This window comes from Poromitra crassiceps, assembly GCF_964638095.1.
Source record: "Poromitra crassiceps genome assembly, chromosome: 5".
In the NCBI taxonomy this organism is placed as follows: Eukaryota; Metazoa; Chordata; class Actinopteri; order Beryciformes; family Melamphaidae; genus Poromitra; species Poromitra crassiceps.
Window position 1 is genome coordinate 33238062 of NC_139642.1, and position 18366 is coordinate 33256427.

General features: G+C 44.4%; 1 protein-coding gene across 2 annotated transcripts; it reads left to right on the forward strand.

Annotated features, from left to right (window-relative positions):
* The first annotated feature begins 3707 nt into the window (after positions 1-3707).
* On the forward strand, positions 3708-16073 carry slc33a1 (solute carrier family 33 member 1). Of its 2 annotated transcripts, none has more exons than XM_083637353.1 (9): positions 3708-3748; positions 6608-7056; positions 7355-7499; positions 7690-7885; positions 8145-8344; positions 12097-12281; positions 12584-12701; positions 13323-13538; positions 13654-16073. In XM_083637353.1, exons 2-9 carry the CDS (start codon positions 6650-6652, stop codon positions 13819-13821), a joined length of 1635 nt encoding a protein of 544 aa, XP_083493479.1. In that variant the 5' UTR covers positions 3708-3748; positions 6608-6649; the 3' UTR covers positions 13822-16073. The 2 variants fall into 2 exon arrangements, with proteins under 2 accessions (XP_083493479.1, XP_083493478.1); XM_083637352.1 differs by having other exon boundaries at positions 3714-3917.
* Positions 16074-18366: the final 2293 nt, after the last annotated feature.

Below are 18366 nucleotides of genomic sequence, written 5' to 3' on the forward strand. Positions count from 1 at the left end.
TCAGTTTCTCAATTTTGTTTTGTTAATTTCATGACAGAATTGTGAGAGGATGATATACAATTTATTATTGGATCTATTCACTCTCCACAGTTTTCTCTCCACAATTATAACAGTTGTCCTTTCTAGACAGTTCTTTGCCAACTCATATCCAACAACAAACAATCTCAGATGGGCTTCCCTCAGACAAGGTCTCATCAAATGGGGTATTGTCCTCATGGAGCCCCTGCTGCAGGTCACTGTTACTACCATTGGGACCCCAATTGGGGGGTTGACCTGTTTTTAGTGGGTCCTCCTCACATGTCTGGTATCTAGATGACTATCAGGCAGGCACTCAGTTACAACTGAGTTTGGGTCGTGGAGTGAAAACGTTAATTCCTGCAGGTTTGTATTAACTGTAATGGAAGGCAGTCCTATGCCCTCTGATAGCCTATTTTCAAATTAAAGATAGGAAGTTGTGAACCTTGCCCCAGCATAATGAATAAGTAAACCCTATACATTGAGCCTAGATGAATCCATAGGGCCACACTAGACCGGCTCAATCTCTTTTTTTAGGCAGAGCCAGCAAGTATGTGAGAAGCAGACAGTGTACTTTAACACATCCATGTTCCCAGTGTGGGTCAAATTCAGGGAATTGCTCTGGCCTGCCTACCTAACATAATATTAACACACAAAGTTACGATTTTATCATAATCATGTAATTGCAATGGCCAAATTTTCTCCATATAAAAGTTCTGTTTTATGCAAATTATACCACCACACAACTTTATCACCTATAGGCTCCCTGGATACATGCTTTAGGGCAGTGGTTCTCAAAGTGGGATCCGGGTACCCCCAGGGGTCCTTGGAGGGGTTCCAGGGGGTCCTCAGCAAAAACGTTAATCATTTATTTTCACTATAATTCTGTGCATAAGTAACACAACAGCAAATATGACTATTTCGGTCATGGGTTTCATACACTCGAATAAAACATTTGAGTCTGACAGCAAAAACCTTATCAGATGGGGGACCCTGGGACAAAATCTTATCAAATGGGTGTCCGTGGTCTAATTTGTGTCAGTTTAGGGGGGGTTTGAGAACCACTGCTCTAGGGACACAGGCCTCACAAATACATTTGTCTGCTAGTTGTCAGGGCAGAGGAATGAGAGGACAGTCATAGGAAAATCCTGTGGACCTGCAGAAGAAGCTATTTGCTGCCCCCCCCCCTCTCTCAAGGTACTTTGGGGTCAAGTGTAACAGGAGAAGTAGGGGAAATCCACTCAACGTGACTGTCCTGATCGTGGTTTCAGGTTTGTCTAGCAGGGTGCAGACCCCATCCCACTAGCATTACACTAGCGTGCACAAACACAGCTGTACAGATTAATGGGCACAGCACAGCATGTCATGTTCTGGAGAATCCATGTACGTCTTCTGGCTCAGAGTCTGACCTAAGCCCAAGATCTAGAAGTGGACGAAGCATGCCACTGCTGGCCTGGCAGCAAGTTATGTAATGCAAGGAGTTCAGGAGGAATCTCACAGCAAAGACACAAATTCCTGAAGCAAAATGGACAGAATTCAATTTCCACTTAATGCTGGGCAAGTTGGTCTTCACTTATACATTTTCAAATCAGCAAATCCCTTTTTTCGGAACAGATAACCACTGAATATTAAAAATCTGTGATACTGTCAGAGAGAAACTCCTGTTCAGCTCTTTTAGATGTAATATATCAGCGCCATCCTGTGGAAAATAGAATGAATAACCCCTTATACTGTACACCAAAATATACAGGACATTGCCCTCACATGGTTACGACAACCACCTCCACAGTGTCATACAGCTCCACTGTGTTCCTGTGCCTGTGTGCTGTCACATGGAGTCTGTGGGGATAAGCAGCTTCACATGCTACTTATAGCAGCCACACAGCAGAGCGTACAGCCATTCATTACCTCCATCATAAGCATCAGCTGGTTCATGCAGTGGCTGCATTGTGATTTCTACTCAGCCTCCTTTTGATAGAGAATAAACTAGTTTCATTCAAGGATTGTGCAAAAAGAGCAAAGCTTAAGCATGGCAAAAGAAAGATTAATTTAATTCTGAGACATCACATTACTTCCCTCCTAATACTGATTTCACAGGCTTGGGTTATATAGTTTTCAGTTACATGATCAAACTAATCCCTGGAAACATACTCACGTAAAGTCACCATTCTGAGTCTTACTGATCTGAATCAGGACTTGGGAATGATTGTTCATGATGGTTAGAACATGTTTTGATAGCATCTATCAATAGGATAAATTACAATTACAATTTTACCATGGGCCAGGAACAGGTGACTTGACCCTGTTTGACCCAATTTTGCCCTTAACCACCCATTATGAGAAAGCTGCTATACTCCACAATCACAACGCTTCAATTCTGAAATCTCTGTGGAGGCAGTATCCTTTTCCCTGTTTCCCCCAGTGTTTCCTTTCACATTTATTAACTGTCAGCATTGGTCAGCATGACATTTTCTGCCTATATGGCATTGGCAAAAACACAAGCAGTAGGCCTATACAAATATAGGCTGTCAAGGTACTACTGGTAGCACTTTACATTACAGTAACAACATGATAATAGGGGTAATAGTGTGATAATAAAGATGTAGGCTAATAATATGATATACCATGTAGGCCTATATAGAAATGTATAAAAGCAAGCTGTGTTTCATCTTAAAAAAAAGGAACACCTCATCCTATAAGATCAAACAGGCTACATTTTCCTCTCACCTGTATGCCATTTATCCATCTAGATGGCTTTGTGAATAGCTTATGTAAAATATGCCCAATTCTATTTATTTATTATGCAACATAACATTTTCTTGTTTGGGAAGGAGCGCTTTGGACTGTTTGAGGTGTTCTTTGGATAGAGGGTGTGCTCTGTACTTAGGGGGTGTGCTCTGTAGGGGCGTGCTCTGTTCTGGCCCCGGCTGGAGCTGGATTGCTTTTTTGACACGTCATCTGTAGGTGCCGCGTTATTATGCAACCCACCGCGGTTTTGGGCAGACCACGCCCTGTGCCTACTGGCTGCGCTTCCTTATTGACAGACTGCCTCGGCCTGGATGAAAAACTCCGCGCTGCCAACACGAGTTTAAATGAAATATATATATATATATATATATATATATATATATATATATATATATATATATATATATATATATATATATATATATATATATATATATATATATATATATATATAATATATATATGCCCCCTTTATGGCGATACTTCCACTCATGTTTGAATACAGGGGTGTGGGTATCACTGCACAAATCCGATTGTTGGGTACAAGTTGGTTGGGTAGCATAATTACTAAAATAAATAAGACTAATAATATTAAGAGGTCGAGGGTATTGATCGAATGAGGCCACATTAGCGTTTATATAGCCTATTAAACTAAGGAACGTATGTGATTTATTTCAATGTCCGCTATCAAGAAGAGTAATTCAGTTGGTTAATGAAATCGCTCGGCTGGGCGCAGAGTGTTTGGTGTCGGAGATTCGAGCTGTCAGAAGGCAAGAGCTGTCAAGGGAAGCCTCGCTCCTGGCCAATCCCGGCGTTTAACTGCTGCGTAGGCGGGCACAGGGCGTTGTCTGCCCAAAACCGCGGTGGGTTCCATAATAACACGTAGGTGCCGGACACATTTACACGTTGCACAGGTTGCACTTCCGGACTCTACTGTTGTTGCTTTTTCCACACCGATGTAACCTAACCAGGCGACAGACGAACGGTAGTCATTTACTTGTTTTTCTTGCCTTGATTAAAATGCCACCCAATCGCGAGTGAATGAACAGAGAATAAACTCTGTTCTGGTGTGACTGGTTCTCTAATTAAGCCATTTTAATAAGCCTTTTTTTTTTAACCTGGAATGTTGCTAGTTTTTCTGTCATCATTAACAGGTATGCATGCATTCATTCATCTGACATTGGAGTGATTTCATTTTGTTTAATCTCATGCATGCCCTCAATATTTTCCCTCTCTGTTTAAACCTACATTTTTCAGCTCTTAGTTATTTTTTACGTGTGTATTTTGCTTTTTTCTTTGGAGTTTTGACCTAACCAACGTTAGTATTGTGACAGCTGTTAGCTAATAATTGCCCTCTGTTAACGGTGAGTGATGGGTCAGGGTCAAGCGGTTAATGGACACCTCGCGTTGCTTCATTGCTTTCATTTACACTGTCGGTTCGGCTCTCAGTTTTGTCACTTTTGCTAGTGCTATGACGTATGGCACAGACATTGCTGCTCATCCCCAGGTTACACAGTGGTTGCCTGGGTGTCTGCCTGTATGAGCTGGACTCAGACTACATGTTTAACAAACATTTTAGGGACTATAGCTGCTTGGGTCGATCAGCCCTAATTTACAAAATAAATTAAATTAAAACTAAATAAGAACAGAACAAAAATACACAGCTGAATAAAAATAGAGTGTGTGTGTGTGTGTGTGTGTGTGTGTGTGTGTGTGTGTGTGTGTGTGTGTGTGTGTGTTTGTTTGTGCGCGTGCATGGGGAGGGGGCAGCTACATTGCATTAATGGGGGAACTCAATCTCCAAATAGGACAGGATGCAACATTTGCCAGACCTTATAATATTTGTGGGTGGAGCCGGGCAGTGTGTTTAAGCTATTACAGTTTAACATGGGACATTACGTCACCTCCTCCACCCAGCACTTGTGAGATCACGGTGGCATACATTTCTTCTTCTAACTAAGGGTGAATCAGATGTCTAGCAAGTAAAGTAGAGAATGCTATAGCCTCAGCCTGGTGAGTTGTTATTGGTGTCTCCTGCGGGAGACACAATAACAATAATTTGTTATATTGCATCTTTATTTTCATTATGTCCTGTCACAGACTGTGAATCTGTCTTTAAATCGCATCTTCAAATCTGTCCTCTGTAAGTTTATGCAGCTGCCATGGTAATTCTAGGTTAGTGCCGTATCGCTCGCTGTTTGGGTCTAAGCTATGTTTCAAGTTGAGGTTGTGGTGCTACATTTGTCTTTAGTAATAATTAAATCATTACTTTTGAAACATTGGACTACACTTAGTTTTAGATGATGGTGAGTGATACTAAGGCTAAGAAGAATGCAAATAAAAAAAAATCATATGGTGGTAATTATTTCCTTGTTGTGTTGGCGCACCACCGTTAAATGAATAACTTGGATTCCACTGACGCCCATCATCGGTCCAGAACCCCCACCTCCACACAACTTCAGTTCACAGTGAGGAGAAGAGAAAGCACTTACATCGGCACTGAGGCCGCCACCCAGTTCACAACCTTCAGTGACCTCATCATCACTGCCACTGCTCAATTGTTGGACGGGGCAGCTGATGATCCACTGACAGCTGAGGAGTAACTAAAGGGCCTTTTTTCTGGAATTGATACAAATTTCCTCCAGAAATCTTGGGGCGACTGTAGAAAAGGCCCTCATACCAACTGATGATACCATACACATTGGGACATCTGCGACCTGGATTCGAACCAGCGACCTAAGGATCTGATGTCATGGACTGAACCGATCTGTGATGTCACCCAACTGTGATGTCACTCGAGCTGCTGTGATGTCATCGGTGATGTCCGGGCTGAGGTATAAGTAGGATCAGTGCTCTGCTCTGCAGTTGCTCTCCTTGCTTTGAGGTCCATCTCCACAAGATGAGAGCCAAGTGGAGGAAGAAGCGTATGCGCAGGCTGAAGCGTAAAAGGAGAAAGATGAGGCAGAGGTCAAAGTAGGCTGCCCCCACCCCCAGCAGCTGTGATCCTGTCAGAGCCGGTCCTGATCCACACTGTGGCTGATCCTCTCAGAGCCGGTCCTGATCCACACTGTGGCTCATGTAGAACTCGCTGAGGAGAAAAGGCCTGTTGAGGACACTCTTCTCATGCTAGCCAGCTGTGGACATATTGATTGGCAGCTGACCAAGAACGGATCTCTTAACATCACAACTACAGCTGCTCTGAGACCATAATAAATGTTTGGTTACCAACAACTGATTTCGTGTGGTGTATTAAACAAACAAAACAAAAAAGGACCAGCATACTAGAGTTAGTTCACATCATGTTATTAGACTGTTAAGTACAAGGATTGCCCCAGTAAAACCATAAAGACATCTGCATAATTCTGATCAAACACCTGCAGCCGGTTCCAATTTTAATAATCCAGCACATAGTACGTGGAGGGAAGTTACACCTTCCTCACACAGAGGAAACACTGTAAAGGTTAAATATAAATCTTCATTAGTAGCTTCAAATACTTGTTGTTGATGCTTCATTACAACTTGCAGTTAGTCCAGTGTAGTCTAGTTTTAATGAGCGCTGATCTGTCTGCATCGGTTTCCCATGTGGGCGGCTGTAGCTCAGGAGGTAGAGCGGGTAGTCCACCAATCGCTTTGGATGAAAGAGGTCGGTGGTTCGATTCCCGCCTCCTCCGGTCTGCATGTCGAAGTGTCCTTGGGCAAGATACTGAACCCCAAATTGCTCCTGATGGTGTGCCAGCACCCTGCCACCATCGGTGTGTGAATGGGTGAATGTACCTACTGATTGTAAAGCGCTTTGGATAAAAGCGCTATATAAATGCAGGCCATTTACCCATGTCCCCTCCAGGTTCGCTGAGGGCACGGCTGGTTTGATGCCCGCTGCTCCACCATGGAGCTCCCAGACTCGACCACGCACAGGAACGGGCGGCAGAGGAGGCCGGTGGGCGCTAACCTTCAACCTGAGAACATGAGGGACAGGGACAGGGGGCAGGCAGCCCCAGAAGTAGAAGAGGAGACCCAGGGTCTTCTCCGGGGGTCGGACTCCGAAGACGACGGGCGTCCCAGAGCGCGGCCTGGGATCCGCAGGGAGCTGGGGAACGTGATGCTTCTCCTCTTCCTCTACGTGCTCCAGGGGATTCCTCTGGGACTGGCCGGCAGCATCCCGCTGATCTTGCAGAGTAAGAGTGTCAGCTACAAAGACCAGGCCTTCTTCAGCTTTGTCTTCTGGCCCTTCAGTCTCAAGCTTCTGTGGGCTCCACTGGTGGACGCACTCTACCTCAGACAGTTTGGTAGAAGGTAAGATGGATACTGTAGTACCTCCGTTTTATTTTTCTAGTGTGAATGACTGATAAAACTGAGACTAATCTTTGCTGTCAGATTTGATTGATTGACCACATGTCGTTTGACCATTCCTCTCTATAATTAAGAGATCACCTTTGGTTCAACATATAACCATTATAGCAAAGCTTGTTGTCATATATTCTCCTCTATGCTGCATGTTTTTCCTCTAATCTTTCCCTATTTGATAACCCTCTTCTTCCTGTCATACCCCCCCCCCCCCCCCCTCTCTCTCCCTCTCCCCCCTCTTCTGTAGGAAGTCATGGCTTGTGCCCACCCAGTACCTGCTAGGCCTCTTCATGCTCTACCTTTCCATGTCGGTCGATTCACTACTGCAGGGCCCGGATGTGGTTACACTTACTATAGTCTTTTTTACACTAGCCTTCCTGGCAGCCACACAGGTAGGCACCATACACAACAAGAGACACACACACACACACACACACACACACACACACACACAGAAACTGTCCATCTACCAGTTTGTGCATCTTCTTGTGTGTGTGTGTGTGTGTGTGTGTGCGTGTGCGTGTGCGTGTGCGTGCATGCATGCGCGCGTGCGCCTCATCCTCTCCCCTCTCTGTCTCCAAGGACATAGCTGTGGATGGCTGGGCTCTGACTATGTTGTCCAGAGAGAATGTGGGCTATGCCTCCACATGTAACTCTGTAGGCCAAACCGCTGGCTACTTCCTGGGGAACGTGCTCTTCCTGGCTCTGGAGTCCGCTGGCTTCTGCAACAAATACCTCAGAACAGAGCCCAAAGACACGGGCATCGTCACCTTGGCAGGTATGGATGGACTGTTTCATTTACTATTTTCAATCTAAAAAGCTGACTACAAATATAACGCTCATCGTAATCTCAATGGAGACTTTATTCCTACCCCTAACCTAATAGATTGATGAGAGTGATCATTTTTGTGATTAATAATAATAATAAAAACAATGATTGAATAAATTATATCAAACCAAATCAATACCTGTGACTTCGCAGCTCGGCCGAAAAATAAAAACTTATTTCTGATGCTTTGTGTGTTCCTTTGCTGCAGACTTCCTGTTCTTTTGGGGTGTGGTGTTCCTGGTTTCCACGACGCTGGTGGCCATCTTTAAAAGGGAGACTGAGCGCGGCCAAGGACAGAGTAGAGTCCAGCAGGAGACGCAGAATGTCACGGAAACCTACAAACAGCTCTTCTCTATCATCAAGATGCCTACAGTGTTCACCTTCTGCAGCCTGCTACTCACTGCCAAGGTACCTCACCATTACTTGATGGGCCCAAACAGGGTTTTTCCTGCGTAGATGAATTGTTGGCGTCCCCCCAAAGAAGTTTTAGCTAGGGGCGGAGCTAGACCGAAACATTCAAGGCTTAGCCCAAACCTCAAACAAGTTGAAGTTATGAATGAATGAATGAATGAATGAAAGCTTTATTTCGGACTTTCAAAAAAGAAATAGTAATATACACAAGTGGTATCAATGTTACAAAATATATATATTTATAAGTGAAAAAAAAAGAAGAAAAGAAAACGAAAAATTAAATAAAAAAATAAACAATAATAATCAGAATACGTGACAGCAACTAGGTCCGAAAAGGAGTAGGATGAAGTACACTGTACTTATTTAGTCCTACCCCCAGTTATTTCAGAAACATAAATTATTTGGGGCTTTTGAGAAAACATTTGCCGCCCACTCCCCCCTGGTTTTAGCCCCCCCATATATTGGACAACCCCGACTGCATACCAACTCGAAATCAAGTGTTTTTACTGTACCATTGTAAAGTTATACTGTACCATTGTAAAGTTAAAGGTATACTATGCAGAATCTTTTTTTTTTTTACTTTTTTTTTTTTTACCTCTCAATCATCACTTATGATGACCCACTAGAATTGTGTGGCGGTGTGTCTATCTGCAGGGACATTGTCCTCTACCTGTATTTCCATATTTTCTCATTGTTTTGCTGTGGTCGGGACGTTTTGGGCTGCAATTTTTGAGCAGCCCCGACATGGGGTGTGTCACCCCCAGCCAATAACATTGGCTGCAGAGCAGACTGCGCACAGCACAGCAGACTGCGCGCTCTGCTGTGCGCAGAGCAGGCTGCGCACAGCAGAGCAGACTGCGAGCAGCAGAGCAGACTGCGAGCAGCAGAGCAGACTGCGCACAGCAGAGCAGACTGCAAGCAGCAGAGCAGACTGCGCACAGCAGAGCAGACTGCGAGCAGCAGAGCAGATTGCGCACAGCAGAGCAGACTGCCAGCAGCAGAGCAGACTGCGAGCAGCAGAGCAGACTGCGCGCAGCAGAGCAGACTGCGAGCAGCAGAGCAGACTGCGAGCAGCAGAGCAGACTGCGAGCAGCAGAGCAGATTGCGCACAGCAGAGCAGACTGCCAGCAGCAGAGCAGACTGCGCACAGCAGAGCAGACTGCGAGCAGCAGAGCAGACTGCGAGCAGCAGAGCAGACTGCGCGCAGCAGAGCAGACTGCGAGCAGCAGAGCAGACTGCGAGCAGCAGAGCAGACTGCGAGCAGCAGAGCAGACTGCGCACAGCAGAGCAGACTGCGAGCAGCAGAGCAGACTGCGCACAGCAGAGCAGACTGCGTGCAGCAGAGCAGACTGCGCGCAGCAGAGCAGACTGCGAGCAGCAGAGCAGACTGCGCACAGCAGAGCAGACTGCGGGCAGCAGAGCAGACTGCGCACAGCAGAGCAGACTGCGCACAGAGTCGACTCCGCAGACTACATTCAAACAAAACCCGGAAATGCAGCACAGATGGTTGTGTGAGGTGTTTGGAGCTGTGGGAGTTTTTGTGTGTGCTTTAGAACATAACTTCTGTGAAAGAAAATCTGAAAAACTTTAATCTTGCTGTTTCACCCACCGCACCGCGCTCTCCCTCGCTCGCTTATGGAGGCGGGGGGAGGGGCCAACTTTGAATGCAGTGTGCTTACAAACAGCAAGCTAGAAAAAGTTGCATACGGTAGTCCGCCTTTAAAGTCCCACATTTGTACCAATGGAGCTCCTTTCTAAAACTAGGGGTGCTGTAAAAACATATCGCTCCATATGTTCTGACAATGACTGATAAGGACAATTCTGATTACACACCAACTCAAAATCAAAAGCATTTTTTACTACTTTTTACTACTAATTTCAAACAAAGTTAAAGTCTCACATTTGTACATTGAAATGACTACGGTATGTTTGAAACTTGGGGTATTGTGAAAACATAGCTGCATAATTTCTAACCATGACTGATATAATTAGTGTTCAGGATAACCCTGACTATACACTAACCCAAAAGTCAAATGTACGCACGACAGTAAGCATGCTCGGTCCGATCATGCTTACTGTTGTGTGTAGTCACCCTCCAAAGGCCCATTCTGAGCCAGGAAAAACCCTCCAAGAGTACCTCTAAAACAGGCTTTTAACGTTGTTGCTTGAAGCATTGTTGCTTAAGTAGCTAAAAGTAGCTTAAGAAGCATTGTTGCTTCCTAAGAAGTTAAAACTACTTAAGAAGCATTGTTGCTAAAACTACTTAGGAAGCAACAACGTTAAAAGCATTTTTAAAGGTACTCTGGGTTCATCAAGTAATGGTGAGGTTCCTTAGCAGTGAGAGGCAGACCTTTGTTATTGTCAGAGACTAGCAGCGGGCTGCCAATGAGCAGGGTAAATATGATATACTGTAGTTATTGTGCTCTCAATACAAGAAATAGGGGCTTCTTGGGGCGCAGAGCAGCAGCGCCCAGACAACATTTCTGAATGGAGCTGCTGACACCACTGCTGCCTGCCAGTGGTTGGGCGGTGGTGTCAGCAGCTCCTCAGAAATGCCTTTATGTGTGTCATATCACTCATATGCAACAAAACAAAAAAGAAAATGCACTTCGGCGACAAGACTGGACTACTGGAGATGAAAACAGTCATATGAGTGCTGATGCGTTTTGTACCAAGCTAGAATGGATTGGAGACCGAAGAAAATTCCGTTACGATGACACCACATGAATTCAGCCGTCACATTCGAGATCAGCATGGCTAATGTTACCTCAACTCAGAGGAGCAACTCGATCATGTAATTAAGATGATTGCAAATGCAAAACAGTTTACTGGGTCGATTATAGTTGTGTATGTTGATGATGCTAGTTAACTGTTTGATGACAACTTTTGCCCAGCACAAGGCCTGACAAGTCGACTTCTAATGAGTGAGTAACGTTACGATTTGCTTTGGGAAGGAGTTGGAGACTGAACAGGTGCTGTAATGTTTCATAGCGTGTAGGAGTGTGTTTGTTGGCCTATGATAATTGTTTTTTTGATGCTCATTTGTTTTGCGATGAGTCATTATTGGGCGAGTGAGATCCAGCTTGGTCTATGCTGCTGTGTGTTGCATGGTTTCAGTGTTGCTGGAGGCAATATGAGGAAAGTTTGTTTGACTTAGAGATCTGAGGGCTGCTGACCAGGTTACTGTCTGTGTATTTCTGTAGTCTGCTCTGTGATTGATTGATATGCCTGCTAATCTGTACATGATGCAGGAGTTGCTTGATTTTTGGTTAGGGCTGGACGATAATTAAATATTATCGTTTATCATCTTTCAGTGGAATCATATTGTGCCGAAGATATTTTAATATCGTGACACATTTCTGCTGATGACAAGCACATTTTACTTAAAACTATCGATACAAATCCTTATGATTGTCATGATATTGATTTCAATCATATCGCCCAGCCCTATTTTTGGTATAGCCCCCCTCCTGGACAAAAGTGCACCAGCCGCCAGCCACTTTTTTTTTTTTTTTTTAATTAACAGCTGATAAAACCTACCAGCCTGCATACATGCATCTCTGTGTCAACAGAAAGCTGAAAAGTCATTGTTTTGAATGCCACACCCTGAATGTAATTTGTGCCCCAGAGTTCTGCTGAATTTAATCAACATGCACAGTTTCCACATTTGCGGTGTAGCATGAATATCCTTTCTGCTTTCTGGGATTGCACTATACCTTATTTTGTGTGTGTGCATGTGTGTGTTCCAGATTGGCTTCTCTGCAGCGGATGCAGTCACAGGTCTGAAGCTGGTGGAGGCTGGTGTTCCTAAGGAGCAGCTGGCATTGTTGGCAGTGCCCATGGTGCCACTACAGATCCTGCTGCCTCTGGTCATCAGCAAATACACCGCCGGACCCAGACCTCTGGATGTCTTCTACAAGGCCTTCCCTTTTAGGTTTTTAACACGCGCACACACACACACACACTGGCACACAGACTCACATACACACAACTTTATATCAAGGATCTGGATTTAGCAAAAGTAAAGGTGGCGGTAACGCAACATTTAAGGATGCCAACCGCCATAAAACACAGAAGAAGAAGCTGAGAAAAAGGAAGTGCTGTGGGGTTGCAGCTGGTGAAAACCGTCTATATGCAATGTTTGTCAGTCTATTTGTGTGTGTTTTGTATTGTGTGTGTGTGTGTGTGCGTGCGTGCGTGCGTTCTAACGGTGTGTGCGCTGTTCTGTGGTTGCAGGTTACTGATAGGGCTGGAGTATGCTCTGCTGGTGTGGTGGACCCCCAGTGTGAAACAGGACGGGGAGTTCCCTGTTTACTACTATGCTATAGTGCTGCTTAGCTACGCACTGCATCAGGTTTGACTTCAATTTATTGTATAGAGATAACGCTTTTTCTCCTCTCTCTCCCTCTCTCATACATCTCTCACACATTTCCCTTCTGCCCCGTAGTGTTGCTATACGGCATAAGAATATCTACAATATCAGGGACAGGGATATGTGCTTTTTTCCCCTTCCAGATTTCAGACTTTTTCAACAAAATAGAATGTATTTTTTTCCTAATCTTATTCCTGCGTTTCTGCCCATTATTTATGTTATTCTGTGATCATGGTCCTGTATGTTGGATATCAAAGGTTTATATAAAATAAATGTGTCTGGTATCTCTACCAAGGAAGTTACGTTTCCGCTGCTGTCTGGCAGGATTTCTCAAAAAGATATAAATAGATTTCCATGAAATCTGGTGAACAGAGAGGCCTTGGGCCAAGCAATCAATAATTGATTACATTTTGGTGTTGATCTGGTCCAGAATTGGACTTTATTCCAAATCATGTTTGCAGGGTCAAAAAGTGATTGGAATGATATCTTTGGGTGTTACAGCAGGTTGGAGTATTGTCCAGTGTTGGCGGAGGTTTGTGGGCTTGAAGTGCCTTCTATTTTCTATAACATATTCCTATTCTTTTCCGTTGTTTTCACCCCAAGGTAACGCTGTACAGCATGTACGTGGCCTGCATGGCCTTCCACGCCAAAGTTAGCGACCCACTAATCGGAGGGACCTACATGACGCTGCTGAACACCATCACCAACCTGGGGGGAAACTGGCCCTCCACTGTGGCTCTGTGGATGGTGGATACACTCACATGGAAGGAATGCCAGGGGGCTGTGGGCCAGAGCTGTGCCTCCCCAGAGGAGGCAGGGGTGAGTGAGAGAGAGAGAGAGAGAGAGAGAGAGAGATGTATGAATATAGCTGTTTATGTACATAATCACAGAGCAAGTATTCATTGTTCTGTCCTCTTCCCTCCTGACCCTCCAGTTGTGCATTAAGGAGGGCGGTGTGTGTGTGACGACACTGGACGGCTACTATGTGGAGTCTGCCGTGTTCTTTGTGATTGGCCTCACCTGGTGGGTGTGCCTCGGGAAGAAGATGAGGCGGCTGCAGGACCACAGCCCGGCTGCCTGGAGGTGCACAGCCAGCCAATGATGATGCTCCATCATCAATACCAATGACTCTTATTGGTGCACCTCTGCATTTTCTGGGCGTAACTCCATCCATATCTGCCTGGCTCACTCTCTCTGGCCCTACTCTAGTTGCTACACTTTCTCACTTCTCTTACCTTGAACATAATATGTGAAGAAATAGCCTGTCTTCATCTTGTGTGTTCATCTCACACATCATAACTTGTGTCGCACTCAATGTGACTATTTGTCGTACACTCTCTGCTGCTTGAAAGAGTCAAACCAAATCAGACCTGGGTCAAATTGAGTTTTGAAATAGTCCTAGTTTTAAACTGTGTGGGGTACCAGATGGGTGGTACAAACAGTACAGTAATATACAAAGAGTGCTTTAAAGTTTAACACTGCACTATGCAATGTTTGCATGTTGGCGGCCCCAAATGGCAGCGAGAAGTAACTGCGGTCACTGATTGTTTTATGCTAAAGAATATGAAAGGGATGAGAGAGGAAATAGAATATTTTCGACAAAACAGCTTAGGTCAAAACTGGACAAAACTGAAATGAGGTTGACTCCCCACTTTTCCCCGCTCCCAAAGAAGCCCAGAAAAACTGTATAACAGTCAGAAGTGGCAGGTTTATTCTCCGGTACACCTTTTGCTTCAGGGTGGACATAGCCAAAACAATAAACAAAAGGTATACAAAAGCATGGTCTAACTTACCTTTGAAAAATAAAGAGAAACAAAAGAAAATAGGTAGCTAACTAACTTAACGCCTTAAACTAAAACATGAGAACGGAGTACCGGTACTTCAACAAAAAGTCAACAAAAAACCCCTACAGGCCTGGAGCTTCTACTGAAATAGTACTTACAGATAACGCAAGGTCCTTAAATACTGTAGCAAGTTATAAACCTGACGCTACCAGATAGTTTGCTACACAGGTCCATCCGGGACCTCGTCATTGGAAAATGTTTCAAACACTTTCATAAATACCTGGCAGGTGATTGGATGAATCATCGTCTATCACCGCCTTGCTGTCGTCACGGTCACACCTAAATCCCGCCCATAGCTTCCTCTGGATGCTGATTGGTCCGGACCACTGCTGAGACGGAGATTTCTCACGCGATCGTGATCTCGTGAATCCAGCTGCCTCGTAAGGTTAGCAAGTTTACTGGAGCTTAGTTACAAAGTCAGCAGCTGCATCACAGCATCTGGCTGGTTGGGAGCAGGGAAGAAGAGAGAGGCCATGGTATCAGCTGTCCTCTGGCCTTATATCCCTGATGCTGTCATCCACAGGCCAATCAGCACACAAGACACACCTACTGTAGTTCATCCAATAGAGGGAATGCACGTGACGTCACGGACGCGACAGTCAGTGCGGGTACGCCCACTCAGCTGCCGTGAGTGTCAAAACGTCTAAACAAGCCAGGTGGCGCCGCCGGGTCACGGTGTTTAGCGTTCAGCTTCCGCGAGAAAACAACGAAATTGGTAAGTGCTGTTGTGCCATTGACTGTAAAAATAGATTCAACAAGGCGTCGGAGGTATCTTTTTACAGGCTGCCGAAAGCTAATGAAACGGTCCCGGTATTCTCTGCAGCTATCCAGGGTTTCAATGAGGGCTCATTCATTCTCTGGCTGTGTTTTACCTGCACAGATATAACGTTACATGAGTGACAGTGTTCACTATGAACAAAGCTAGCGTGTGTTAGTAACAGCGTATGCTATATTTTTCTTAATAAAAGTTGTAATAAAATAAATATTTACCTCTCCACATACAACCAGAATATCCATTGCTGTCCTCGTTACTTTAATGTCGCCAACAAATCCAGCCTTGAAGTACGACCACGCGTCCAGGCTCTTGTATGCTTTCATGCTTTGGTTTGTGTATTTCCCCGGCGTCGATATTAAGTAGGCTACATATAAATGTCAGGAAACCCTATTCCTGGCCACATGTCTACGTCCATGGACCACTGGTTCTTTGGCAAGCTGTACGGGTCACATTCGAGTCCAACTGCCTTTAATTTAAGCAGATAATCGTTTATATTAGCCGTGGTTTCGCTACTACCCCTGTCTGAAGCCACGTTTGTTTTGGAAATTTGACACTCAGTGCTGCTCAGTCCGGCTGAGGGGGCGTGTTCGGGAGGGGGCGTGGCGTCGGTGCATTCCCTCTATAGTAAACAAAAAAAACACCTACAAAGCAAGAGGACAGAGAGGGAGAGGACAGAATATGCCAATATACATACTGTAGATGCTACAGAACATGCCAGCATACATGACCCCTCACTGGGTCACACAAAGGTAACATGATGCCTTGTTTTTATTTTATTTATATATATATATATATATATATATATATATATATATATATATATTTTGAAGATGCTCATAAAATACACATTTCCAGTTTTGATTTGAACATTTCCTGCCGGTGTACACACCACCAGACTTTAAATGGGGTGAATCTGTCTCAGTTGTGGTGATGGGACACTTTTCTCTGTTGCACTCCCACTTTGTGATTAGGCTGACCGTGACAAGTCATTGATGTATGTCACTTGTCTGGCCCTTTAGTCATCATTTTAGTATGTTTGCCTGAACTGTCCCGATGCTGTTAAACCCCACCCATCTGGCACTCCATAAAGGTTAAAAACAAAATTAAGAATTATTTCCAATGCTATTTAACTCAGGTCTGTAGCTTCCTTTTTTCCCTTCCCCTCCACTTGAAGTTATTTGTGCCTTGTTCAGCTCTTCAAAGGCTCTCGGCTTTGAAATGACATGCAGCAACAATCACTCAAAGCCAACACAACACTTGTAGTAAAATAGCCGGGTTAGGGAAGATTACTTTGGAAAATGTAATTGTTGATTTGTTGAATATTTTCTGTGTAATATTTTTTTTTTTAAACACGATTTCAGACAGACAAGCCCGTCTTTATTGTCACACATGCACGGACGGCCACAAACACACACATGCTGACGGTGGCCGGTGAAATTTGTCCTCTGCATTTAACCCATCCTGGCTTGTCCTTTCCTCCGGGGGCAGGCCAGGAGCAGTGGTCACTTTTCTCGTACAGTGCCCGGGGACCAACTTCGGATGTTGTCGTCACTGGTCAGATGACGATGACGATGACGATCTGATCTTCTGCATGTTTTTAATGGGGGGGGGGGGGGGGGGGGGGTATATACGGAGGAACCCCCCTGGGGGAGCACGGGGAGAACATGCAAACTCCACACAGACAGAAAGGCCCTTACGACGAGATACCCCACCTGGGCAGTAGGCACTGAAGATATGGGGGGGAACACAACCACAGTGCTCACAGTGTCCCAGGCGAGAATCGAACTCAGGACCTTCTGACTGCGAGGCGACAGCTCTACCACTGAGCCACCGTGCTCAGTGTTACTGATCATAATCAGTAACATAGTTTGTTGAATTACACAACATAACATTATTACTTTTGGATTAATTTGCCTCCCAAAATCCATAGAATATGAAGCTGAGAAAACATTCCTTTTGTTTTAAACAGCGTTACACCACCATCTGACTAAAATGGCAAATGCCTTTTTTGTTAGGGTAATCCATCAAGTTTGCATCAGTTTTTCTTAAATATCATCACCGCTTTAACCTTTATAAATCATTAAGAATATTATTACTGTACCTCAGTGCTCCCCAACACTGGAAATAGCAACTGGACTGGACTGGAAATATGTTTGAATATGTTGGTCATCAATAAGCCTGGTTGTTAAATGACTTCTGGTATTGACAGTATTCAGTTACATCACCACACGGTCATCTTGGTAGGAAAATAACAGGTGATTGTAATGAATTAAGAGGTGATTACAATTAAATAGTGTGTATTGTAAAGCGCTGCGCCATATTGGTAGGGAATGCATGTGACATAGGAATACTATGAATTGGTACCAAAGGAGCCACTGTTATTTATTCTAGATTGACTGGGGAATAGATTGGTGTGTAAATTCAGTTTTAAAATGATATTACATTATATCTAACAGAATAAGCTATTAGAAAAAACAGCACAGAAGATGCCGTTTCTGCCGTTTGTGCTGCTGCTCTTTCAGTGAGAACTAAATACTTATTCAAAGTGCATGAGATTCTATTTTCAAATTCTGTTTGGCTAAATGTAAACCCATTTCACGCCATGACTGGCCCCAGCCTGGCTCAAAAGAGATCATGGAGACCAGGCAATTGTAGGTTTTTTTACACAATTGTTTTTGTGCTAATTATTGCTGGGACATTCTGTAGGCTTACGTGAAAAAATGCCAATATTGGTAAATGTTGATATCTTGGTACAGTGATCCTGATTTGGATATAGTAATGTAGCTGAGGAGTTGGAGCCTTAAGCTTGTCACAGATGTAGTGTTGGCCAAGGATGTCTTGCTAGGTCCCATCTGGTTGGGAAATTAACACCAGTCACTTTGAGCTGTGGTAAGTTTATCTGCTTGGCCGGGAACCAGCCATCTTGTGGAGGCCTTATCGTCTAAAAGTCTTGTTGGCTGGTAAACCAACAGGCTGATTTGGGAATTTACTAGCCGCAGTGGCCTGTCAACAAAAAGTGAAATTCTTC

Bases quoted from the DNA above. Each gene is read 5' to 3' on its own strand.
- slc33a1 (XM_083637353.1), top strand. From the start codon at position 6,650: ATGGAGCTCCCAGACTCGACCACGCACAGGAACGGGCGGCAGAGGAGG. The intron at 7,057-7,354 runs GTAAGATGGATA...CCTCTTCTGTAG, and splicing joins CTCAGACAGTTTGGTAGAAG to GAAGTCATGGCTTGTGCCCA. The intron at 7,886-8,144 runs GTATGGATGGAC...CCTTTGCTGCAG, and splicing joins GGGCATCGTCACCTTGGCAG to ACTTCCTGTTCTTTTGGGGT.